The sequence below is a fragment of the Callionymus lyra genome, chromosome 11 (genome assembly GCF_982586985.1).
Source record: "Callionymus lyra chromosome 11, fCalLyr1.hap1.1, whole genome shotgun sequence".
Lineage (NCBI taxonomy): Eukaryota > Metazoa > Chordata > Actinopteri > Syngnathiformes > Callionymidae > Callionymus > Callionymus lyra.
Genome location: NC_141828.1, coordinates 8,211,012 through 8,238,981, shown reverse-complemented (window position 1 = coordinate 8,238,981; position 27,970 = coordinate 8,211,012). Strand labels below are relative to the sequence as shown.

The following is a 27,970-nucleotide window of genomic DNA, read 5'->3' as shown; positions in this document are numbered from 1 at the left end:
GTGTGCATGTTTGATCGCACATGTGTTCATTCATAGACAAATGTTTACTTGTGTACATTTCCAAAAATCATGCAAATACACACAATCAAGTACAAATCCTAAAGCCAACAAATTGTTTGTTTGAAATAAAATGTAACTGCATTTACCATGAATCTGGACCTTCAGGGCTTAACCTTCAATAACCTGCTGGACCCAGATGGAACAACAAAACAGTAGTGATGGTCTGATGAAGCTTCATGAAGCAGTGTCATTATTTTCCACTAGATGGCGTCTCTGAACTATTTTCCTTTGTTTTGAACAACTGTTCTAATGAAACATCATTTTTAAACTGATGGCGCCACCTACTGACCTCTAAACAACATGACACTGTTTCATGAAGCTTCGTCAGTATCACTACAAAGCAGCACTAAAGTGTCCTGAAGGTTTTACTGAAATACGGTCATAATGTTTCAAATTATTTTGCTAAAAAAAACATCTAGTGCCACAAGGATGAAATAAAATCTTCAGTCTTCCTTCATTGACTATTTTCACGGTGCGTTCAAGTGCAGACGGAATGATCAAGTGACAGTTTAATACCCATTAAAAATGTCACATTTTTTGAGAGATTAAAAATGGAGAGAGGAAGGTTGGTTTCCCATACAATTTTATTGTCGTCACGAGGACACGTCCTCACAGTGTCACACACTTTTTCTTTTTGTGTTACTTTTGTATTTACACTCGCGCCGCGTTCAGGGTTCGCTTCACTCCGGGTCGACGGACGCTTCTGTCTTCAAGGTGAGTAAAAGAAGTTTTTAGTTCAGATCCCACGAATGATTCAGTGTCAAACAAATCCAGAGAATCGCGGTCAGTAAAGTCAGCGGCTCCCCCTGTTGGCTGGGAGGGTAAAATTCCCGGAGTCAAAGGTTGTTGGACCAAAAGAGTTCGAGATAAAAAGTCCAGATGTTGTCGCGACGAAGTCAAAGGTCAGCAGATGCCTGACTGCTGACTTGTTGGTGCGACAAAAGAAATTATACATTGACGTATAATAAAGTAAACTGTTCTTATAAAGTCCGGACTGAGACAAGAGTTGTTTCTTCATTTGAGTCTCATTTAGCTCAAGAGCATCCACGAAGGTTCTGGTCCAGCCACATAAAGGACTAGTCGACTCTGTCCAGGATCATCCTCCGTCCTCCCACTTGAGCTCCGTGAGAGACAAAAAATAATCCATCGCCATGTTTTAAAGGTGGTTTTTAAAATGTACAGTCCTGGACTTGAGGACCAGGGGAGGTCAATTGTTCGGGGGCCAGCAGGGGTCGCTCCTGCTCAAGTACCTCGCCCCCGACGTCACACCTCGATGACCACCGTGTCCTTCTTGTTTTTGGGCTCGTTGGCGATGTGGGGCTTCTCGGTGCGGGTGTGCCAGACCAGGACCTGGGTGGGGGGAGAGAGACAGTCATGTGATCCAGGTGATGATGTGTTCAGGTGCATTTGTACAACGATTATGAGACACTTGAGACTCAATAGAAACCAATGCGTGAACTGATGAGACATTTTAGTAGGAAGAAGAAGCAAAGCTACAAAAAAAAAAAAAAGGATCGATTCATTTTTTTTTTTTACATTTTCCAAAAACTTTTTTGTCCATTTCACGTGGACCTTCGCAGACGAGTGATGTCACAGCGGTCCACGGTCGCTGATGATGTCACTTCCTGCTGCAGGCTGGTATTCACTTGGGAGGCGAGTCGTTAAACTAATGGAGCCGAAAATGATGATGAGAGTTTCAACCCTCGGCAGCTTCTGCAAGTGACGATCCCGGGGAGACGTTTGGTCCCCAGAGAGACTCACACATACACTGTGACACACACTTCTGTGACACACACACTCTCCTGTGACACACACACACATGGGCACAACACAAAACAAGTTCCAGAAGACCCATCGTTCCGCTACTTCCCCGTCCCTGGAGTGGGATGCGAGTTCAGGATCGACCTGGGAATCGAACCCTCACACACATTTGGTATCAACGGGTTCATGTCTCTTACTGACCCGTGTGCAGTTGTTCGCCCGGGGCTCCAGGTCCGACACCTTGGTGATCTGCTTCAGGAAGTCGGACTCCTGCATCCCGGGCTGAGACCCTCGCCGCTTGAACAGCGCCCGCGGGTTGGCGAGGATCACCTTGAGGTTGACGGCGAAACCTGAGAAAGAACGAAGGTCCATTTAGAACCAAATAGCACAAACAAATGAATCGTCTGTTAGCTGACGAACACATGATCGGTTTCATAGTTTCATCGAAGTATTGATGATGTCATCAGGATGAGACTCAAGATTATTATAATAATTAAAAAGGGGGAAACAAAGCGATACTAAATAATAAAGAGCAGGCATCAGTAGAAGTGTTTTTGATGAGTCGGCACCTTTATAAGTAAGTAAGTAAATAAGTAATTAAGCGCTTTTCCAGACCCTCCTGGAGAACTCAGCTGCACAACAGGAATCATTAGAGAATATTAAAAGTAGTGATGTGTTGATGAAGCTTCATGAAACAGTGTCATGTTGTTCAGAGGTCAGTAGGTGGCGCCATCAGTTTAAAAATGATGTTTTATTAGAACAGTTGTTCAAAACACAGGAAAATAGTGCAGAGACGCCATCTAGTGGACTCTGAAAATAATGACACTGTTTCATGAAGCTTCATTCACAGAGATCTCTCCGGTCCTTAGAACTCTTCACTGGCTTCAGTTTCTTTCAGGATCAACTTTAAAATTCTGGTTCTTACTTTCAGAGCTTTTCATGGTCAGACCTTCCATCAGTGATCTGATCCAGACTTACACCCCAGCTCGGGCTCTGAGGTCTGTGGATCAGAATCTACTGATGGTTCCACGCACACGGCTCAGGACCAGAGGAGAGAAATCTTTTCAGGCAGTTGCTCCTAAGCTTTGGAACGATCTTCTCTCTCTTTGCGCTTGATGGATCTACTGACTCCTTTAAGAAACATCTTAAGACGTTTCTATTTGTTCAGGCTTTTCCTTGATTTTCTCGAACTCCTGTGTTGTTCTCAGTATTATCTTGATCTTTAAAGTATGTACTTTTTGTTGAGTATTGTTTTGATTGTTTAAGCGCTTTGTGACCCTGGTCTCGAAAAGCGCTATATAAATAAATATTACTTACTTACTTACTTACTAATAAACCATGTTTTCTGGAGTTTAACCTGCAACCTGACAGGTCATGCGATCGACCTCACGTGACCTCGGCAGTTCTTCGGCGCTTTCACAAACAGTTTTCTCTCCGAGATTCGACTCCAGATGGAGACGCCGGTTCCAACTTAAGAAGCGCCAATTAGCGTTCGTCTGTCTTGCTCAAGGACACTCCAGCTGTTCCAGATCCATCCTCAAGTGTTCTCAGGTCTGGAGACTTAACTGTTGAGCGAAATAGACTATATCGCCATGGCAACAGACACACAACGGAGACGTCGTCACTGATGTCGTCTGAAGTTCGTCTCGCTTTTCTTTCTCCTTGTAATTTTCAAGTCAACAAGATTCAAATGAAATGATCAACAACTTTTCTTTTAAGCAAAAAGTGGCAAATGACTCGGACACTGTTGCTGTAGCGTTTTGAGAAGAACTAACTTTCATCCTGAACAAAAAAACTAGTGATGTGTTGACAAAGCTTCATGAAACAGTGTTGTGTTGTTTAGAGGTCAGTAGGTGGCGCCATCAGTTTAAAAGTTATGTTTCATTAGAACAGTTGTTCAAAACAAAAGGAAAGACACCATCTAGTGGACTCTGAAAATAACGACACTGTTTCATGAAGCTTCATCAACACATCACTACTATTTTCCTTTTTAAAATTTTAAAATTTATGTTCTAATAAGACATCACTCATTTTTAAACTGGTGGCGCCACCTACTGACCTTTAAAGAACTAGACACTAGTGATGTGTTGATGAAGCTTCATGAAACAGTGTCATGTTGTTCAGAGGTCAGTAGGTGGCGCCATCAGGTTAAAAATTATGTTTCATTAGAATAGTTGTTCAAAACAAAGTAAAATAGTGCAGAGACACCATCTAGTGGACTCTGAACAACATGACACTGTTTCATGAAGCAGTGTCATTATTTTCAGAGGTCAGTAGGTGGCGCCATCAGTTTAAAAATGGTGTTTCATTAGAACAGTTGTTCAAAACAAAAGGAAAATAGTGCAGAGACGTCTAGTGGACTCTGAAAATAACGACACTGTTTCATGAAGCTTTATCAACACATCACAATAAACGACAAAAAGAAAAAGCAGAGAATGAAAAGTCACTTTAAGTTCAAAAGTCGTTTCTTCATGCGTCTCCTCTGATCCTCAGCTTCAGACAAAACTCAGTGAGCAAAAAGCGCCGCCTCAGCGGATCCGGACCACAATGAAGTGGGTGACTGACAGGTGGATTCGGTCCGACGTCAGCGCTAATGCAGGTGTAACCCTGGACCGAAGCGGAATTACAAGTGTATCCATGTTCCCACACTCGGCCATGCTAATGAGCCGCGACAGATAATCCGGCAGACGTGGAGGAAGATGAAATGAGCTGGACTTCTGCACCGGAGCCTCAGGGGAGGACGGAGACACCGAGTCAGAGGGAAACTGTAGCCGAGCAGAGGAATCCGTGAAACCTCGGAGGGATATAGTGACGAGCATGTGTCAGACTTGACGTTCAGAACCGTAACAGTAATTGTTTGCTAGAGATCAAACAATGAGTGAAAACACTTTGCGGCTAAATGTGGACAAAACTGAAACTGGTTATTGCTCCTGGTGATAAGGTTCCAGGGTTGAGTCAGTACTTTGGTGACTTAGGTCAGTCTGTCAAACTGAGCCTTAGAAACCTGGGTGTTGTATTTGACCAAGACATGTCTCTAGTTCAACACTGAAGAAAACTGACCAGAAACTGTTTCCTTCAACTGAGAAAAATCTCTAAACTTAGGAAAATGTTGTCACAACATGATCTGGAGTTTATAATCCATGTGTTTGTGTCTTTTTGTTTATACTATTGTAACAGTTTGTTTTCATGTCTAATCAAGAAGGATCTGTCTGGCCTGCAGTTGATACAAAACTCTTCAGCGAGAATTCTGACCTGCTCTAGTAGAAGAACTCACATTTCCCTCGATGCTAAAAACTCTTCATTGGCTGCCAGTTTCTTTCAGGATCAACTTTAAAATTCTGGTTCTTACTTTCAGATCTATTCATGGTCAGACCTTCCATCAGTGATCTGATCCAGACTTACACCCCAGCTCGGGCTCTGAGGTCTGTGGATCAGAATCTACTGATGGTTCCTGAACACGCTTCAGGACCAGAGGAGAGAAATCCTTCCAGACTGTTGCTCCTAAGCTTTGGAACGATCTCTGTGTTTGATGATCTACTGACTCCTTCAAGAAACATCTGAAGACCCTTTTATTTGTTCAGGCTTTTCCTTGATTCTCTGAGACTCCTGTGTTGTTCTCGGTGTTATCTTTACCTTTAAAGTATATCATTTATTGAATATTGTTTTGATTGTTTAATAATAACATTATAACCACCACAGTCGTGTGCTCCTACGGTCTCACCTGCCATGTCTGTGGCGAAGGTTCGGTCCGGCCTCCAACCCGTGTACCATCCCACCACTTTCCCGGCCGTCACCAGGGGGCGCTCGTAGGCTCGTCCGCCCACGAACCCCACGGGCCACACGGACACACCTCTGGTGGTCCGCATCTGCAACGATCGAGGGTGAAATTAGACGAGACCATGGAGTCGAACACACAGTGAAAGAAGCTTCAAGTTCAATCATATATATTTATGGTTACGTTCGTAATGACACAGAAAATAAACAAGTGACCTTAAACACCACAGAGCAGCTCTTTAAATGTATCGTCACAGTTTCAACGCTTCAATTCAAGGCTTGGACAACAGGGCTTTTACATAGAACTAGACATCAGGGCTTTAGGACCAGGGTTTCGGCACCATGGCTTCCACATTAAGGCTTCGGCACCATGGCATCCGCACCAGGGCTTCCGCACCAGAGCTTCGGCACCAGGGCTCCGGCACCAGAGCTTTGGCACCAGGGCTCCGGCACCATGGCTTCCGCACCATGGCTTTCGCACCTGGGTTTCTTTACCAGGGCTTCGACACCAGAGCTTCGGCACCATGGCTTCGGCACCATGGCTTCGACACCAGAGCTTCGGCATCATGGCTTTGGCACCATGGCGTGAGCAACATGGTTTCGGCACTGGGGCTTTGGCACCATGGCTTCAGCAACATGCTTCGGCACCAGGGCGTGAGCAACATGGTTCCGGCACCGGGGCTTCGACAACAGTCTTCGGCACCAGGGATTCTGTACCAGGGTTTTTTTTTTTACCAGGGTTTGGTACCATGGCTTCGACGATGGGGCTTCAGAAAGCGGGCATCAACACCAGGTCTTCAGCACCAGGGCTTTAACAACAGGTTTCTGACACAATGGCTTTTTTTTTAACAAGGTTCAGAAATTGCTGTTTCAGGCATTTTTGGGCGTTTCAATGCATCAAGACCAGGGTGTGCAGCTTGAATGTAATTTTACTCGTGAGATCTTCCGGTAACATGTTTGTCAAACAGTTACCAAATGACTGGATGTTTCAACACTGGGGTTCTGCATTGGTGCTTCGATAACGGGTTTTGCTTTTACCAGGGATTGGTTCCATGGCTTCGACAATGGCCTATGCCTATTTCTTGGTGTTTTAACGCTTCAGGACCAGGGTCTGTGGCCTTAATCGGGTCTATCTGTGAACATCAGGGCCTGCTATTATCACCAGAGTTTATGCGTTTTTTCATAATTAAACCTTGTTCCTCCTGCAGATTCCTCCAATTTATTGTAGGATTTAATTGCTTAAAGGCCTCGGAGGTTCTTCTGCAGATATAAAATAAATCCTTCAGGACGTTCTCTGTTTATGAGGATAATAACCAACAAGAGTCTCTGGCTGATGTCGGGGTGATAAATATCTGACGCTCTTCGCTGGTGCTCCATAAACAGCAGCACCTGCAGCGGCCCTTGAGCCAACCCTCGCAGCTTTGAAGCTCCTTCCAGTTAATGCAGCAGCTCCTGGGCCTCCAGCGTGACGGAGAACCTCCTCCTCCGACCGCCCCCCCATCCCCACCCTCGCCTTCCTCTCTCGGGTCATTTTTCAAAGCTCCTGTAATAACCTCGGATGAAAACCGGAGGCTGAAGAGTGCTCAGGATCATCTGGGAGAAGATTTGGCTCCTGGTTTTATTCAGACTGATGATGGTCTCCGGTGAGAATCCTTCGAAGCAGACGAACACTTTTGGCTCAAACAAAGTTTGTTTGTTGTTCATGGTTTCATGCGACGCTTCTACAATGACCATGATCCAGGAATAAAAAAGTATAAAACTCTAAAACCTATGATATGCCATCAAACATAATCTTTATTTGGTTCATTAAACTCGGACTACAATAAACATTATAAGAACGACTGTAGCTGTTCTTCTTCTTCCTTGTAAAATATCACCAGCTAATATATAAGTAAGTAAGTAATTTGCATTTATAGAGCACTTTTCCAGACCAGGGTCACAAAGCGCTTATACAATCAAAACAATATTCAGTAAGTATATATTTTAAAGATCAAGATAAAACAGAAAACACAACAGTATATTGTAAGAGTATATTGGCAAGACCTCTTAGGGACAAGAAGTTCTTGTGGTGGAAAATGTCTCGGTGACAGGACGTGTCAAAGTGTTTCCAATCATAAAAGTGAATCGTGACAGGATTTGTTTAGTAGCACAAAATTGTCTCGCCAAGGGAAAGTGTCTCCTGACAAGAAGTGTCTTCAGACAGAAAGAGTGTTGAGACAAAAGTACCTTGACACAGGAAGTGTCTTGAGACAAAGTGTCTTAAAGCAGGACGTGTCTGGGGACAGGAAGTCTCTCAAGTCAGGAAGTGTTTTAAAACAAGAAGTGTCTTGAGACAAAAAGTGTCTTCAAAAAGAAAGTCTTGAGACAAAGTGTCTTAAAGCAGGATGTGTCTTAAGGCAGGAAGTATCTCAAGTCAGGAAGTATATTAAAACAGGAAGTGTCTTGAGATAAAAAGTGTCTTCAAGCAGGATGTGTTGCAAGGCAGGAAGTGTCTCAGGACAGGAAGTGTCTCAAGTAAGTAAATATATAAACACTAGAAGTGTCTCAAGACAAAAAGTGTCTTAAAGCAGGAAGTGTCTCAGGACAGGAAGTGTCTCACAACAGGAACTGTCTCAAGTCAGTAAATATATAAAGACAAAAAGTGTCTTCAAGGAGGATGTGTTGCAAGGCAGGAAGTGTCTCAGGACAGGAAGTGTCTCAAGTAAGTAAATATATAAACACTAGAAGTGTCTCAAGACAAAAAGTGTCTTAAAGCAGGAAGTGTCTCAGGACAGGAAGGGTCTCAGGGCAGGAAGTGTCTCACGACAGGAACTGTCTCAAGTCAGTAAATATATAAAGACAAAAAGTGTCTTAAAGCAGGATGTGTCTCAAGGCAGTAAATATATAAAGATAGGAAGTGTCATATTTTCTAAAATCAGGATCTCCAGTGTGGTTTCTAATGGACATACTTGTCTCAGACATGGTCCTCGCGAGCGTCCCGCCTCATCGTTCCAGTGCAAACAGATGAATTTTCTCCGCAGTGAGGAACAATACGTTAATACGCTCTTAAAGGTCGCGTGAGATTGTCTCATCAACCTCTCGGCGCGAGAACAACCGCGGCGACGAAAAGGCCAACGGCGGCGTGACGCGACCCCACGATGGAGTGCGTTCTCAGAGTCACTGACGGGAGTCGGATCGCAGGACGGATTATGACCAAAATAAAACCAAGAACAACTCGGAGTCAAACGATTGCGTTTGTTCTCCGACCGTGGGAGGAAACCGGAGTGTTCGGAACAACAGAAAGTTAGCTGTGAATACAGCGGCACCAGAGTTAGCCGGAGAAGTCTGCGGGTGCCGAGCGTCGGCAGATGGAGCTTCGTTCTCCTCGCTAGCACAACCGTCTGCTGATGAGGTCGCCGCCGCCAGACTCGACAGCGCCCTCCTCTCATTATAACTTTATTTACAGCAGGGGGGCGACGAGCCGACGGTTCTGCAGCCGCGTGTCGACTGTCACTCGTCGGGATGAAGCAGCGAGACGGAACGAGGGAGCGAGGAAGAGATAATGAAGGACTGTTAAAGGTTATTGTAGTTAAGAAACGTAAGGAGTCCCTCGACAGATCCTCCAGACGCCGCTGTCATCACAACTTTTTCAATAAAATCACGAGCTGTCGAGGATCATTTTCCACCTCTGAAGGGAATATATTGATGAGATATTTTGTACTGTAGGCATATATGTCACTTTTAATACGGCGGATAAATATCGTCTTCACCACCGAGATGTTGCGGCGCCTAGGAGAACGACAAGAGTGATTTTAGTCATGATCGCTCGGCGCAAAAGTTGGTCAAATTTAAAAGTGTATTTATAACTTAAGACTGACCTCGATGTCAGCTATAACATCGTAAAGCTGCCATCTTTGTAGTTTCAATGTTGTGAAGGACACACAAAGAGTGTGAAGGACACACAAAGAGTGCGAGGGACACACAAAGAGTGTGAAGGACACACAAAGAGTGTGAAGGACACAAAAAGAGTGTGAAGGACACACAAAGAGTGCGAAGGACACACAAAGAGTGTGAAGGTCACACAAAGAGTGTGAAGGACACACAAAGAGTGCGAAGGACACACAAAGAGTGTGAAGGACACACAAAGAGTGTGAGGGACACACAAAGAGTGTGAGGGACACAAAAAGAGTGTGAAGGACACAAAAAGAGTGTGAAGGACACACAAAGAGTGTGAAGGACACAAAAAGAGTGTGAAGGACACACAAAGAGTGTGAAGGACACACAAAGAGTGTGAAGGACACAAAAAGAGTGTGAAGGAAAAACAAAGAGTGTGAAGGACACAAAAAGAGTGTGAAGGACACACAAAGAGTGTGAAGGACACAAAAAGAGTGTGAAGGACACACGAAGAGTGTGAAGGACACACAAAGAGTGCGAAGGACACACAAAGGGTGTGAAGGACACACAAAGGGCATGAAGGACACACAAAGGGCATGAAGGACACACAAAGGGCATGAAGGACACAAAAACAGTGTGAAGGACACAAAAAGAGTGTGAAGACACACAAAGAGTGTAAATGACTCACAGAGAGTGTGAAGGACACACAAACAGTGTGAAGGACTCACAAAGAGTGTGAGGGATACACAAAGAGTGCAAAGGACACACAAAGAGTGCAAAGGACACACAAAGAGTGCAAAGGACACACAAAGAGTGTGAAGGACACAAGTGTAACCTTGATCACGACCTCCACAATCTCTTCACCATCATCTGAAACCCTGGGATAAGTAACGTTAGTTGTGCGACGATGAAGGTGCGAGACCATTTATCGATGGTGTCGTCAAAAGTCTCACTTCTTCTCCTGCTCCTCAAAAGAGTGTCCGTCACTCTGACAGCAAGTGAAGACTTTACTGCCCGAGGCAGGCTGGTTTTTTTTTGGAAGGTCGTCTTAAACATCCATCTCCTGCTCATCCAGCCGTGAGTTCTGAGCTGCTTGTGCAGGATGAAGGTGCTGAGGCAGCAAAAGTTTTTCCGAGCGTGTTTTGGGTCAACAAGCAGCGGGAGGGTGGAAGCCACGGACGAGCCGGATCATCGCGAAGCCTTAAGATGTTTGAATCGAGCAGAACGTCATGTGGAGCCGCGGCTCCTGAGCAAATGTCTTCTTTTCTGCTTTTACTTTAGATTCCTGTAAAACGTTTTATGTGACATATCCACATCTCTGCACCCCCTCAAGGGGGCGACGCAGAACCTCTTGATTGACATGTTTGGTTGATGGCTGATGTGTCGGGGTTGGCTGGAGGGTGAATAACAATGTAGGTGTTTCCACAAACTGTCTCTCCTGAAATATGGGAGCGAGGGATGCGACACCTTGTAGTTATTACAGACAACTTCCACTTACCTACCAGTTACCTTGTAGCCAACCCCCTTTTAAACTGATTACTCAGCGCCATCCACCACATCACTTGCTACCAGCCACAAGTTTAACTTACAACTTTAGAAGTCCACCACATTACTTCATATTAAATCACAACTGATTGTAGCACGCTAAAGGTATCATCTTCCACCACATTACATGTGAAATCACCACTGATTGTAGCACGCTAAAGGAATCACCTTCCACCACATTACATGGGAAATCACCAGTGATTGTAGCATGCTAAAGGAATCACCTTCCACCACATTACATGTGAAATCACCACTGAGTGTAGCACACTAAAGGAATCACCTTCCACCACATTACATGTGAAATCACCACTGATCGTAGCACGCTAAAGGAATCACCTTCCACCACATTATGTGTGAAATCACCACTGATTGTAGCACGCTAAAGAAATCACCTTCCACCACATTACTTGTGAAATCCCCACTGATCGTAGTATGCTAAAGGAATCGTCTTCCACCACATTACTCGTGAAATCACTACTGATCGTAGCAGGCTAAAGGAATCATCTTCCACCACATTACATGTGAAATCACTACTGATCGTAGCAGGCTAAAAGGAATCATCTTCCACCACATTATTTCACATTAAATCACCACTAATCGTAGCACGCTAAAGGCATTATCTTCCACCACATTACTTTTGAAATCACCACTGATCATAGCACGCTAACATCATTTTCCACCACATTTATTGTCAGATTGTTAAACACTGGTGTTCACCACGTTGCGACATTTCACTCAACCCTGTTCTCCATGTTACCACCCCACTACTTCTGCCTACATCGGTCGCCAAGATAAAAATCTTATGTCACTTCCCAGCCATTCTATTGAACTTATAACTTACCAAATTTTACTTCGTATTTTCCAACCACGTTACGTGCCACTTCCATATTTTCATTTCTTTATTCTCTCTATTCCACAACATTTTCCACCACGTTAATCACCCCATTTACACAAAGTTTTTCATCATCACTTTCCAAAATGTAATTTGCTTCAATCTCAACGTTATTTGCCACCCCGGTACCTTTCAATACACGACCCCTGTCACCATGTCAAATCTTTCGCTCTAGCCACGTAATAATTCACACTATGTTTTTGCTCCCTCACACATTGTCCACCCCGTAACTTGCCAAAGTTCTATATACTCGATGCCTACCGCTTTTTTTGCCCTCACGTCAATTGTCTCGTCCCACCACGATAATTACAAATTCGCACGACTAGCCTCAACATCATACATTGCTTTTGTTCTCTACTCCCTTAGTCATCATTATTTGGACTTGATTAGTTGTGTCTGGGGACACGAGACACCACTGTACTCTGGCGCCAATATCAATCGGCTATTTGAACAATGTCTCATGTGTTACCTCGGGACGTAAATAAAAAACATCTCTGGGAGCAGAAATCCAACCACAGACGATTTCTTATTCAGAAACTATTCAATAAAAACACATTTAAATAACTGAAAATAAATAAACTATTCCAAAAATGTAACATTTGCAATGTAAATTTCAACCCTTCAATAATCTGAAGGCGCTGATAAAAATAAAAAATCATGCCATAAAAATTGGTACGAGATACGTTCAAAAACAGAAGTAAAAGTCCTGGTAATTAATTCTGACTGGATCAAATCTTAGTAATTAGTCACTTCAGTACATGTCCGGAGGTAAAAACCAATCGTGTCCAAATGGTTCCCTCGTGTTCTTTCATGACTCGACACCTTCTCCAACCACCTGCCACACATCGACAGCACAGACGCTCAGAATGAGTCCCTTTGTTCACGTGATCACAGCGATGCACGTAAACAAAAGGTTCTAATGAAAATAACAAATTGCAGCTCAAGGCGTGTGTAATCGGACTCCGGGTCCGGGGGATCTGGCTTCGCTTACTTGCATCATCACCTCTGGCTCCTTCTCTGAACAAACAAATAATGAAGGAGGGAACGACGTGCACAACCGGCAGACTCCCGATAATGAAGTATACAGAATCCATTATGGATGTTCCAGGCCGACGCTCCGGAGAAAGAGCCGTCATTGTGTTGTTCGCACACCAGCAGCCGGGCACGGGTGGCTGGGCCGCCGGTGATTTTAATCAAGTGTATTTTTATCTGCCAGTTATTAATATGCAGAGGCAATTGGAGGAAATAGACGGCGAGAAATGAGCTGGGAGAGAATGAATGAATGTGATTACAGGTTCCGGGGGACGAGCTGTGGTGCAGCCGTGCAGAAGCTGTGGTGACGCTCTGCAGGATCTCAGAGAGGAATGAACCTGAGCGACTGTTGCCGTCCAACCGTCGACGCCGCGACAGATATGCCATTGTTTCTGTACAGAATGAACATCTGAAGCATTTTATATATTACATATTTATATAAAGAAGGATTTGAATGTTTGGTTTAAAAATAATCAAGATTTGAATATTCTCTTCAAAGACAAAATATTTCCTTTTTTAACTTGAAGTATAATATATGGAGTATATCAGTGCCATTAAAACATTGATTGGTCAAATTTTAAAACTTTGAATTAATCTATGGAAATGTTTTTTTTAAGAAACATTGCATTGTTTTTTAGAACAATTGAATCCAACAGTTTCTATATTGACGGGTTACATTTTTTATTTTTATTTTATTGAATTCCGTTATGATTTTATAAATGATGTATTACATCATTGAATTAAAAATATTAAATTAGGAAAATGTATTGTCATGCATTTATTATTTATAAATATTTCTATAGGTAAAAAATACATTCTTTCATATTGAAAATATTCGATTTTTTTAATTACTGAAAATCAAATTCAACCTTTCAATTCACAAATGATTTAATTCCATAACAAATTCAATATAGAAATGATTCAATTAAATTAAAGAAATGGTCAATGTTTAAAAAACAACAATAACGTTTCGATTATAAGAAAATGTAATTATAAGAATAAAAAAGTTTCAACTTTAAAATGTTAATTTAACAAATGCATTATTTTAGCAGCTAATAATCTGCGCAAAAAAACATCTTTTCAGTTAAATCAAGTTTTTTTTACACAACGAGTGAACCCTTAATAAACTCTTGGATCTCACTAGACCTTAGAGACAACTGAAAATATCTTAAGAGCCAAGTTTCCTGATGCATCTCTTTGTTTATTATTCTCAAATAAACTGAGTTATGAAGTAAATGGATGTTTTTCTAAAGGTTAAATGCTGAGTGGGTTCATCTTCAACAGCGAATGCTTCAAGGAAAAATTGTTTCTGCTCATCGTCTTTGGCAGTTTGTCGGATAGAATATAAAACGGACAAATCCAGAGTCAATGATTAAATTATCGAAATGTTTTTGTCGTTACAAATAAATGATGTCCTCGGGCTCTTAAAGCTACGGAGAAGTCATTTTTTCACAGATTTTAATTTTAAGATGAAGAGTCTAACTCTTTATTAGCAAGAAAGATCATTTTTGCTAACTTTCAATTCTGCCAACTCAGTTAGCATGAAAGCTTATCTTGCAAACATTTTATGGGCAAGTCAATGAGCATGAAAGCTAACATAGCTAATATTTCCTTCTCTAAACTAACTTAGCATCAAAACAAATCTTGCTAGCATTTAGGTCTCATAACTTACTGTAAATGGCAAAAAAAGACAACTTGCTAATCCACAGTTCTACTAGCTCAACTAGCATGAATGCTAACTTCTCAAACACTTTATATGCAAGTCAATTAGCATAAAATATAACATTTCTTACCTTTCATTCTCTGAACTCTTTTAGCAACATTTCTATCCTGTTGCTTTTCATTAGCACAAAAGCTAACCAAGTCCAAAAATAGGTCTGCTAACTCAACCTTGCTAATCGTTTACGGGTAACTTCATTAGCAAAGTAGCTAATCATGTTATTCTCCAGTTCTGCAAACATGTCTACCAAAATGAGGTTTTTCGTAGAAAGTTACTTACTAATAAGAACGAATTTGCTAAACTTCCTACTCATGAAAGCTCATATTTAGTCCTACTAGCTTCATTGGCATGAATGCTAACATTAGTGACAACCAATGAATTGTGATGAAAGTTTACTTAGCCAACCCGAAGTTTTGCTAATCTCAAATAGAACGCTAGCTAACCTTACTTATCTTTAGTTCTGCTATCTTAATTAGCACGGTAGCTAACCTTTAGTGTTGCCTAGTTGGCATGAAAGCTAACCGTGCTAACCTTTGGTTCTGAACTTGTCTCAGTCGCGGACGGTTTCTACGACACGTCTTCACCCCTTCAACGCCAGACTTCTTGGTTCTTGAACGCATCACGACAGCGCCACTCTCTCTGGTTTCAAGCTTCAAACCGGAGCCAACGACACCCAGAGGCTTCGCGGCGACTGAGTGGGAAGAATAAATCATTCATTTCCAACCATGAGGAATGAAAAGGCATAAACCAGAAATAAAATCAGAGAATGCATTTTTCATCTCCGTAAAAGCCTGCTGCACTCTCGGCTGCACTCAGGTCTTCAGCGAGGTCGCTCCGGAGAGAGGAGACGCTCCTTCGCACCACGTCATGTGGTGGCTGCAGTACCTGGACAATGTCCCCGGTCGTGTCCCACCACGTTACATGGCTCTTTCACACTGCATCCTTTACCAGATCACCTGCCCTTACACCATTTCACATCATCTGTGCTGATACTTCATCGGCTCTTTTGCACCACGTCACTGGTAATCTGCCACCACATTACATGACACTTTCAACAAGTTACTTCAACTGTTTCACAAATTTCTTGGCTTTTTTCGACACCTTTCACAACATGACTCATCATTGCCATTTTCAATGTGACTTTTTAATGTTCCACGATGTCACCGACTTCCTGGTACTTTACTACCACCACACCATACCTCTTCACACCATATAGAATGCTAATCTGCCACCTCATTACTTACACCGTTTTGAACTACGTTTCTCATCATCTCCAACCACTAGCCATTACCACTGCTTCGTCAGCTCTTATTTCATTCCGTCTGTTGTCATGTGCGGTACCACCACGGTACCAGTCATCATCATATGCCTGCTCCCACCACGTGACTTGGCACCTGAACAGTTCCACGTCATGACTTGCCCCCTTGAATGTTGTGATCTCCCACCACGTTACTTGTCACTTTCATCAAGGTACTTAAACCGTTGCACCACATCTCTTGGCTTTTTTCGACAAACATCATGTGACAGCTTTCACAACATGACTCATCATTGCCATTTTCAATGTGACTTTTTAATGTTCCATGATGTCACCGACTTCCAGGTACTTTACTACCACCACACCATACCTCTTCACACCATATAAAATGCCATCTGTCACCTCACTACTTGCACCTTCTTGCACTACGTTACTCATCATCACCACTAACCATTACCACTGCTTCGTCTGCTCTTTTTTCATTCCGTTACCGTTGTCATGTGCGGTACCACCACGGTACCAGTCATCATCATATGCCTGCTCCCACCACGTGACTTGGCACCTGAACAGTTCCACGTCATGACTTGCCCCCTTGAATGTTGTGATCTCCCACCACGTTACTTGTCACTTTCATCAAGGTACTTAAACTGTTGCACCACATTTCTTGTATCTTTTCGACACCAACCTTCCACCACAATACTTCTATGCACATCTCTTATCTCCCACATTTCTGACAGACATCATCCACCTCCTTCCACCGAGCTACATACCACCGTCTACCATGTAACTCCCATCAGCACCTGCTCACGGTCGATGTGATTCATGGGGTGGGAAAAAAATATTTCTGCGTTAAACACAAACTGAACCTTTTCACGTTGACGCTCAGAGTGAACCAACAGCTTTTACGCAGCAAGAATAACATCTGGAGGGAAATGGCCTCCTCACACCACTTTACATTTACACCCCCAAGTTGACCTTTCCTCCTCCTCCTCTCTTCCCTTCCCGTCTCATTTCTCCCACCCAACAACGTAATTATAGTCCGTTCTCACGGGCTGGTCTTAAAGTACCCACAGAATGACTCATGATGTAATAGAAGGTCTTTTATAATCTTCTTTCTTCACCATAACATTTGTGAACATAACCGGCGACCACACACCGGCATCACTCGTCACTGACCAGTTTTTGCAGTTAGCTCCGCCCCCTACACGTCCAGGAGAACGTTTAGTTTGACAAATTGTTCTCATCGTTCTGTACAATTTCGCACTTCGCCATCATTCTGCTGCGACACATCGATCTCTGATGTCACAGATTTGTGTACTTGCTTTCTACGAAGTGTTGCATCATCGTGCGGAAGCGACAGTTGACGAGGCTTCGTGGCACGGTTACGATACATCGGGCTCCCTTGCATATGCCACTAGATGGCAATCTCTGCTTTACAAATGACGCTTGCTTGCTCACTTTAACGTCATGTTTTTTAACAGAGACTGCCACCTGCAGGACATTGAGAGTCATGAAACTCAATCTCGATCAGCTGTTTTATGAAACCTCACGAACCCCTCATGTTACCCCAGAGAAACATTTGCTTTTGGTTTCTTCACTAACTTTACGAAAGTAATTTTTTTAAAAAAAGGATGAGACATTTTTCAAAATAAATGGTTGTATTAGGTCATTGTTGTTTTTCATCAAATATGTTTTATGAACAACAATCACAAACTATTTAATTAGATATAATATCCATTACAAGTGTACCTGAGCGGCAACTACACAAAAAAATGATCTAAATCCTACTAAATAAATAAACATATGCAGTTTCTAATGAAAAGTCTATTTTGTTTGTTTTAAAATAAATAAAGTAGACTAACATAAATTAATACATATTTTAAAACAAGTAAGGCGTAACAAAAAGCCAACTTTTGAGTTAAAAAATGACGATTTAATGCAAAAAGAAAAATAATTCAAACTGAAATTTAATTCAACTAATTTGATTATAAATTGTATATTATTTGAGTTTAGCTGCTGAAAAAAAGACTAAATCTTTGTGTGCGTTTCTTGCCTCTGCCCCTCCCCCCGAGTAGCTGGGACAGGCCCCTCTACAGCTCGGAACATGTAGGAAAACGACTTGTCAGTCTCACCTGCAGATGCAACAAGTGAGGATTTCAGAGTCGCTCCGAGAATCCTGCTCCCTAAATAGTTCCTCCGACTGCTGTGAAGCCGTGCAGCCGGCGGGAGCAGTTCAATTATTCAGAAAAGAGGTCTGAGCAAAAGTCGAGCTGCCGCAGCTGAATCAAACATTTCTGCCGCTGCTGCCGTCAGCTGGATGAGAAATCCTGCGTCTCAGCAGTCGAGCTGCTCTCGCAGTTCATCTCCTGATTAGTCGTTACCGGCCAAGTCGGGAACGTTTCCTCCCGATCGGGGGAAACCTCAGCATGAGCAGAGAGACAATTATCACGTCAAATAATGTCACTTTAGAGGATATTCTCCTCTTTTTTTCTACACCCAGTCTTTCATTTATTGTAAATACACTTTTTCTTACATCAAATATTTTGTCAACCTTTGTTTTTTTTTACAAATATGTAACTAATATTGAAGTTTATACATCTGCCAAGAAGTTCTGCCAAGCTTCATGAAACAGTGTCACTATTTTCAGAGTCAGAGAAACAATACTTTACTCCAATAATTTAAAAAAGGTTTTCACAAAAACACATCTTTTTAAATGTATACCAGTGATGTTCTGATGAAGCTTCATGAAGCAGTGTCATATTGTCAGAGTCCACTAGATGGCGTCTCTGCACCATTTTCTTTTGTTTTGAACAACTATTCTAATGAAACATCATTTTTTAAACTGATGGCGCCACCTACTGACCTCTGAACAACATGACACTGTTTTATGAAGCTTCATCAACACATCACTACTGTTTTTCTGTCTCCAAAATGACTTTATCTTTACCTAAAATAACTCAAAAATGGAGAGAGATCTAAAATATATGTGTTCACAACAACATAAACAATTAAAAATATATATTTAAAGCTGTGGTGCAGAAAAAGCTTCGATGCTAGCGCCATTATTTGCTAACTTCTACCTGCTGTTCCAGTGAGTTCATGGTTACATGCAACATGAATGTAGCATGAAAATGAACAAAGAACAAAACACTTTAAAACACTTTTAAAGAGGAAGCAAAATCATTTTTAATCAGGTTTGTTTCAATTAAATTAGATTAAAGACAAACTCGACCAGCAAAAAAAGTTTCTTTAAATCTTCGCCTTTGGATCGATTTTCCTTCGACTTCCTCTTCAATGTGAGTGAAACTTGAGTCTGAAGACGTCTAGCATCACGGCCGAGCGACTCCGAAGGCTAAAATATCACGAGAGAGCGACAGGAAGTGGTTGAGCCGAGAAGGAAATGAGCTGTAATTGCATGAAGAGGCATTAAAGAAAACCCTCCTTCAGTCTGCGGCACCGCGTTGAATTCCCAGAGGTGGCTGAGCTGTAACGTGTCGCATGCATAATAAAGCAACGCTCGGGAATCAAGGGAAAACAACCGTTCTCGCTCATGTAAATGCAAAACGCCTTCACAGTCCACTTCACCGCGGAGTCGGAGGAACGCGGCGCCGCTTGTTAAACATTAGCCACGTAGCAGTGATAGACGCCGACGAAGGTTCGTGGTGTAGCAGCTAGCCGCTAATCCAGAGCTTCAAGGCCAGACAACTTTCCTGCTAATTGAGATATTGGGTCAAAAATCCACTTTATTTCATCAGAACGAGAAGCCGCAGCGAGTTTAACCGCCAATTAAAGTGTTCGGGAATGTTTGATGTGAGGATAAAAATAATTATCTTTCTTAGCTTCCTTCTTTTGAGGTTCTTGTAAGTACTTGAAAGTGTTTGCCATAGTTGAAATATCATGCTAACGCTAATCGCATGTTAACATAATGATCTCCAGACATTATCATTTCAGAAATATCGCTGGCTGAGGCGATGTCGAGACCAAAACAAGTTGTCTGGACCAGGCAATCCAAGTCAAGACAGAGAAAACTTGAACAAGAGAAAACACAAGAAACAAACAAAAGGTTGAACCACAAGAGATGTTGATTATAAACACTTATTGAGATCATTTGTTGCGTCCCAAATCACTTAATATATTGAGTATACAAGTGCGTTCATATTGACCAGTGTGTGAAAATGTAGTGCACAATGAGCACTCTATTGGCCAGAAAATTGAGTGTGGATCGATGGACACTTTCCACCCTTAACGTCCTCCATCTTAGTGACGTAGATGAAGCTAAACTGAAGCTACGTCACTGACGACACGTCTTCGGAGCAGATACCGACGTAAATGTCTCGAGAAAACACTAATTTCACTAAAAAACAACACAACAACAGTAATGACACAATGAAACACAACTTAATAACTTGTTTCAATTGGTGAAAAGTGTTGTCAAATGTCAGCGATAGTGTTTCAACGACTGGTTACAATCAGTGTTAAAAAGTAGTAGAAGAAGAAGCAGTCGAGTCATTTCCTGTAAGTGTGTAGCAGCAGAGTTTGATTTGAGACAGAACTACACTGTTGAAAATCGAGCACTACACAACTAAGTGCACTGTCTTAAAGTATACTATAAAGCAGAGAAGTGCGTGAGATCAAGAACAAGTCAGGTCCATGTTCTGAATACATCTACAATAAATACTTGGTAGAGGACATGGACTTTTGTTTCATCCTTTTTGTTCCATGTTTTATATGTTTGTTTTGTTTTTAAAGTCAATATATTTGGTAAACAATAAAATAAGTGGAAATATAAACTGCTAAAACCAATGGCAACATTGATGACAAACGATTTTGTTTGAAGTGGCTTCAGTCAGAAATAGATGCAGATGTGAGGAATTCATTTGAGGAGGAAATATAGTGTATTTTCATACCGTTTATACTTCCTGCTAAAGGAGGGAAAGTGTTGGATTTGAAAAGCCATGTTGGGATAAAAGTCGATATCTACTTCTGGGTGTATTCAGGTGCACGAGTACAAATCACATCAAAATGATTTGACTGATATGTTTCAAGCGAGACACTCTGATCCAAAGCCCAGTCCTGGTCCTGCGCGAGGGCATGTTTCGAACGAGAACTTGATGTTCTTCAGAGCCATCAGTGCATGAACCACATCAAATATTTAACACATCACTAATGCCTCAGTTGTCTTTCCTTCTGGAGAGGAAGAGCAGAGAGCAGGTTTCTACACCAGTGTTGCTGCAGAGTAAGCAATAAAACACTTAAAGGGCAACTCTTGTGAAAACTCAACTCTCCTGACTCACATGTATCAGATGTTGAAGTCTTCCTCTCCAAGATGCAGTCAGTCCCTCATCATCACCATGTTTTCAACGTATACGTTTATAAAGTTCTCCCCCGTCTGAAATCTCAGCGAACGAGAGGATACGAGAGCCGAGTCAATTATGACGTAATAATGGCTTCACTCCTCCAGCCAGCTGCAGTGATGGTTTCATGAAGCAGTGTCATTGTTTTCAGAGTCCACTAGATGGCGGTCTCTGCACTATTTTCCTTTGTTTTGAACAACTGTTCGAATGAAACATCATTTTTAAACTCATGGCGCCACCTACTGACCTCTGAACAACATGACACCGTTTCATGAAGCTTCATCAACACATCACTAGCCAGCTGTAATCATGCCCCGCTTTGTTTATACAACGAGTCCCTTGTAGGCGGAGACGTCCTGGATTGATGACAAGCGGTAAACAAGATTTAATCTTCAGAAAAAAAAAGTGTTTTCAGTGGGCGGGGCTTAAGATCCTTTTCTGATGTAAATATTTCAATGAAAAGAGAGTTTTGGACAAACACACACTGATGATACAATAGAGTCACACATCTATTTTAAGACACACTTGAATCGACTCATTCGTTCTGAAGCAGAACACAAGTAGCTCAACTGTCAACAGTTCTAATCCGAGTGTCTCACGTGTGACTGATTTAATGATACGGATTCACGTTCGGTTCCGGCCGTGGATTCGAGGCGAGGAAAGATCAGCATCTGCTTCGCTCCCGGTGCCGTCGCGTCGGTCGTCGAGTGTTTATTTCGAAAAAAAAAGAAAAAAAAGGCGTCCTCTGCGGCGGCACATCAGCCTGAAGGCCGCGTGCACTTCCTGCAGATTATTACCGCCACACGACGGCTTTTTATCTCGCCATGACAGGCCATTACGGCGGTAATGAAACAGGCAGCTGGACAGAGAGGAGTCAGAGCGCCATCAACAAATCAAACAGATGCTCTTTCCACGCGGCGAGGGCGGAGGAATGTGAAGCGTCTTGAAGGGCTTCCCTTTTCGCTCGCCCGGGTCGACCGGTGAACGGGTCCAGGGATCTTTGAATACATTGTTTCGTCTTTGTCACGTGAGACCTCCGGGTAGAGAAGAGTGGATTCATCAAAGTAGATCCTAGAATTGATCAGTCCTCCTTTACACATACAAGGTAGGATTTTATATTTTGCTTCAAAGAAAACCAGGCCGATTGATCATTGCAGCAAAAAAACACTCATTTAAAATAGATCACGTTTCAAGTCCTGATTAATAGATTCTAATCATTATTTTTGCCACTTAAAACCCTTGAAAATGTCCAAAAAAAAAGAGCGGAGCAAAAGTATGCTCATCATTTACAAGCCACTTATATTATGATATTAAATCACGGCTTGTGTTTTCTGTCACTAGTTGCACATCTGGAGGAGGTCTCCGGTTGACCACATTCCCGGGTGGAATCTCTGAAGCCGTGACTGTCTTTGATGTTTTTGAACAACGGCTCACGTACCTGTGATGGAGGATGAAATAGCAAAAGGACGGTTCTTCGCTTCAGAGAGAAGTCAGACGTGTGTGACTTTCAACCATCTCTGATCTCTGTGCTTTGTTCCAGTTAACACCTTTAGGTCAGATTTCTCACCTGACTGAGCTACTTAGGGCAAGAGACGAGGGACAAACCTGGACAGGTAGCCAGACTGTCACATGGCCTTAGGTCCAGATTTTTAATGCCTTGTACCAGGTGAACTTATGTACAATGACTTCTCAGTTCATTATTCACACGTTACATGGGGATTTATTTTTTAAACTGTCTTGTGTTGTTTACATTAAGTTATACGTATATACAGTACTAGTGATGGTCTGATGAAGCTTCATGAAACAGTGTCATTATCTTCAGAGTCCACTAGATGGCGTCTCTGCACTATTTTCCTTTGTTTTGAACAACTGTTCTAATGAAACAACAAACTGGTGGCGCCACCTACTGACCTCTAAACAACATGACACTGTTTCATGAAGCTTCATCAAACCAATTACTAGTATATTCTTGTTAACAACTGGAATTTTTGCATTTATTTTTGCATTTTAGGCACATTTAAAGCGATAGATCTTCTGCATTCGGGCACTGAACTTTGATGGACAGATGTATTGAAATAATACAAATACAGTGAACGAATGCTTTCCACCACCTGAGGAATATGTATTTCCTCTTCTGTTACACAAGGATCAATATATATTCTAGATAAACTGGACAGTTTATTTTGGTGTCTAAACAAGAAGGATCTGTCTCGCCTGCATTTAATACAAAACTCTGCAGCGAGAATTCTGAGCTGCTCTAGTAGAAGAACTCACATTTCCCTCGATCTTTAAATCTCTTTACTGGCTGGCAGTTTCTTTCAGGATCATTTTAAAATTCTGGTTCTTACTTTCAGATCAATTCATGGTCAGACCTTCCATCAGTGATCTGATCCAGACTTACACCCCAGCTCGGGCTCTGAGGTCTGTGGATCAGAATCTACTGATGGTTCGAACCCAACAACAGATAAGATTACATCAACCTCTGTATTTTTTAGACAGTGGGAGTAAATCCACAATCCACGACATCATAGGGAGAACATAAAGAAAGCTGGAAGTGAACCTGCATCCATCTACAGTAGGTGCAAAATGTAATTTTTTAAGCTAATGACAACTAAACATTTGTTGAGGATGTTTCAGGATTTTTATATTTCACACAAAGTACAGGAGGCTAATGTAAATACATTTTTACCGCAATCACTTCCCAGTCACATGAGCACAGAGAAAAATCATAGGTGTATCATTCCTGCAGATTAAGAGTGAACAACAAGTGGTCATGGAGAGTTAAATACCATAATTGGACGCCCACTTCCGCCCTCGATTCTTACTGGGTTTCTTTAAAAACAAGCCACAATGAAGGTTTCCTCGGAAATGGGAAGCAAAACATGATTCCGTCACGGAAAAATTGGTCATTTCTTGTAACGTTTGAACTCACAAATATAAATTAAAACACCAGATATGTTGATTTGATCAGGCGTGGATCGTCCTCTCGCAGTTTTCAATCACGACTTTAAACCTTTTTAAAAACTGAAGGACAGATTAACTCGGACTGACCAGCAGAAGTGATGAGATCATTCAGACTCCTGGAGTTAAATCAATAAATGGAGTATTTTGTGCAGCAGCATGTAGCTGCGATCATCCAAACACAAGTGAATTTTACTCTTTCTCCACCTTTAACTTCTGCAGCGAAAACCCACCATTTCAAATCCTTGTCCACCACGTAACAATGGCTGCAATCAACCTCCAGCAATCAGTTTCTTTTGTGCCTGTATGAACCCAAATAGAAGCTCACGTCGTGAACGCCGACTCCAGGTCCACACCAGCGTCCACCACAAACATGAGGCCGCATCAGTTTTCTCATTTCCTGGATCCGATGAGTCGATTCCAGACCGGTCGATACGTCGTCATGTTTCAAGTCCTTTGAAACATCTACGTGACGGTCGTGAATCAAAGAGTCTCGTGCGGAACAGAAGGTAGTTGAGCAGGATTGTCGAGAGCAACTGACGCTCAACATCAATCCATGAATTTAACGTCACATAAATTCCTTTCAACTTCAAGCGACTACTTCCATTGAATCGCCTGCAAAAATGAAGTTGCACTGAATATTTGACTATTTAAAAGTATTTTAACATCATTTAGTTTTGTTTGATTTTCTTTGTCAGTTTTAAACAGTCCTGACTAAAATAATTGACTATTTTTGGGGGGGACGTCTCAAAAATCTCAGGGAAGAAAACAGAAAATATTCAAAAAGTTATATTAACTTATTATATATAATATTAAAAATATATATAATAAATTGAAAAATATGCCACAAACCCCAAATTCTGGTTCTGGTGAACACAAAGTAACATCTTTTTTTTACTACACAACTTTGCTAATCCAACCAGTCGCACTGTTACCACCGGACTTCTTTACAGTGGTGGGTCGGAGACGGAAGTTGTATTTGGTTACATAAGCTTCCACAAGTATGTGTAGATTGTGCCGGAAGAAAAGACACTTCAGTTTTCACGACAGTGATCAAAGAGTGAAGGGAGACAAAATGTGCTGCTTTGATGCTCAAAAAAATGTCACCTGTCATGAGCTGCAAAGATGATGAAGACGTAAAAAAGTTCATCATCACTGTGACCCTCGTAACCTTTTTTTTGTTTTACTCTAAATGGTTAAACCTGCACTGGAGATGCTGGAGGTCCGACAGTTGAAGAATTTAGAAGCAAAACCAAGTTCAGTTTTTACACTTTTGGTAGGAAGAATCCAGCAAGTTAAAAAAAGACAACAACCTAAAAACACCATCCATCTCTGCACCCACGCTCAAATCCTCCTCTCATCCTTCACTCAGCTCCTCGCTCGTATCGACCGCTCCGGTACCAGCGGGTCCGCTTTCCAGGACAGCATGCTAATAAAAGCATCTGGAGTCTGAGGTTTCCTCCAACACATGACAAATGTCTGGACGAGCGCACACTTGTTCGTTCAGTTTCTACATCGACGAAAACACCAGCTGGATGATGACATCGTCCACAGGATCCATTTGCAATAAAATCTTTACATTTTCAAGGTCCACCAAGTGGTTTTACATCAAGTGTGGAATAATTAAAAATACGTGAATAATTTAAAGAGGAACTTAGATTAAGCGTTCTGTATTTAACTTGGCAGGAAAGTGTCTTTAAAGATACCTATGCAGGTGCATCATTGAAGAGTTGAACTCAACAAGATTGTCTTTGTGATCTTCATGAAAATTTGATCTTTTTTCGGGAATAAATTCAACGTAATATTCAGAATAATGTGTCACTGAATTCCTGTTGGGGATAAATCTCTTATTTATTAGAATTTTTCCAAGATAATATGAAGACATTTTTTTATTTTACTTTAGACTGACGCTTGCACCGTTAGCTACAAGCTAAGCTAGTAAGAAGTATTGTTTAAAATGATGTTGACTTTATGTAACAGTGTAACTGCATCAAATGTCAATTTAAATGTCAGTTAAGATGGAAGAGATTTCTAGCATAAAATAACACATATAGTAAGTAAGTAAGTAAGTAAGTAAGTAATTTTTATTTGTATAGCGCTTTTCCAGACCAGGGTCACAAAGCGCTTAAACAATATTCAATAAAGTATATATTTTAAAGGTCAAGATAAAACTAATGACACAACAGGAGTTCCAGAAAATCAAGGAAAAGCCTGAACAAATAAAAACGTCTTAAGATGTTTCTTGAAGCATATATACATATATGGCGATTTGAAATTTTTCCCAAATTCACTGTGAAACCACACAATAATCCATAGACATTAAACAACTAAATATAAGCACAATTTGTCAAAGAAGATCAAAATAAAACGCTGAAAAAAACCCAGAGTGTGGCCCAGAATACAAGAGTAGACTGTTGTGGCCCCCAATGATATTTTCATAGACACGTTTTTTTGTGAATCTTCTTAAAAAAAACACATTAATATTTACAATGACATGGACTTTTGTAAAGGTAACGGTTTCGTAGAATGACGTCACAAACAGAAACAAAAAGTTTCCAGTACCTCCTCGAACAGCTCCAGGCTGTACGTGTTGTCGTCGTCCGCGAAGAAAACCACCCCTCGGTCCCGCCGGTTCCGGTGCTGCCGCAGCCACGTCAGCCCCACGTTCCTCTGCTCGGTGGCCCGGGGCATCCCGATGCGCTTGAACCGGCGCGGCGTGAAGATGTTCAGGTGCGTGTACGGGACCCCGCAGCCCGCCAGGAAGCGGGCCACCATCTCCGTGAGACCCGTCGAGTCCTCCACCACGACCCAGTGGACCCGGGGCACCTGGCGGAAGACGTGCGCCAGCCGGGTCAGCTCCGCCTTCTGCACCGGGCGGGTGTAGGTCGGGGTGATGGCGTAGATGACCGGCAGCAAGGACTGGTTCGCCGCCCCCCCGGGGGGTCCCGGGGGTCCGCCCCGGACCCCCTTCTGCGCCCGGCCGGCTCGAGCCGGGCTCCTGACCGTCCTCTTGCTGTCGATGTCGATCATGATGATGACGATGAGGACCCAGGGCAGGAGGATGAAGAAGCGGCTGAAGAAGATCGATTTCATGGTCAACTTCTCCTCACTTCATGGCTCGCATCCTCCAGGACCGGTCCGGGTTCGGGTTCGGGGTTCTTACTCCTCCTCCTGGTCCACGTAAGTCCGCCTAGACGAAGTCCAGTCGAAGAAAAGAAGGCGAGAAAAAAACATCCCGGCTGTTGTCCGGTCGCTCCTGCTGCTGGAGTTTGAGTCCAGGAGTCCTGGTTCCGGATGGGGAGGGTGACCCGGCTCAGAAGTCGAGGCTGGACTCCGCGTCCGCGGTGGAGCCGCCGAGCAGCATCACTTGTCGAGGGGATGCGAGATGTGAGTCTGGGAGGAGCAGGTGCAGAGGAGGGAGGAGGGATGGAGAGAACCTGGGAGGCGTGTGGGAGGAGAGAGAGAGAGAGGGAGGGAGGAGAGAGAGAGAGAGGGAGAGAGGGGGAGGAGAGAGAGAACAGAAAGACCTTGTTATGTCGTGCATCAGTGTTTGCCAAGAGCTCGGAGACAAATGAAGTCAAGAATAAACAGCAACAACACTGTCAGCAGGGCCGGCCCTCCCACTAGGCGAACTCCTCCAGACTCTATATGTAGCTTCTTATTAAAAAAAAACAATACAATTATATTTATTATAAACTGATACACATATTTAAATCTATTTAAGTTACATAAGATGAAGCAGT

The 27,970-nt window shown here is 42.4% G+C and overlaps 1 protein-coding gene across 1 annotated transcript; it reads right to left on the bottom strand.

The window, feature by feature from the left end:
* Positions 1-534: 534 nt before the first annotated feature.
* On the bottom strand, positions 535-27,593 carry b3gat2 (beta-1,3-glucuronyltransferase 2 (glucuronosyltransferase S)). Its single transcript, XM_087802433.1, has 4 exons — positions 26,790-27,593; positions 5,543-5,687; positions 2,023-2,171; positions 535-1,410 (listed from the first exon to the last, which is right to left on the bottom strand). Exons 1-4 carry the CDS (start codon positions 27,318-27,320, stop codon positions 1,324-1,326), a joined length of 912 nt encoding a protein of 303 aa, XP_087658559.1. The 5' UTR covers positions 27,321-27,593; the 3' UTR covers positions 535-1,323.
* Positions 27,594-27,970: the final 377 nt, after the last annotated feature.

Coding starts and splice junctions, on each gene's coding strand:
- b3gat2 (XM_087802433.1), bottom strand. CDS start 27,320: ATGAAATCGATCTTCTTCAGCCGCTTCTTCATCCTCCTGCCCTGGGTC. Junction 5,688..26,789: donor GCCTGGAGCTGTTCGAGGAG/GTACTGGAAACT, acceptor CGATCGTTGCAG/ATGCGGACCACCAGAGGTGT. Junction 1,411..2,022: donor GGGCGAACAACTGCACACGG/GTCAGTAAGAGA, acceptor CCCCCCACCCAG/GTCCTGGTCTGGCACACCCG.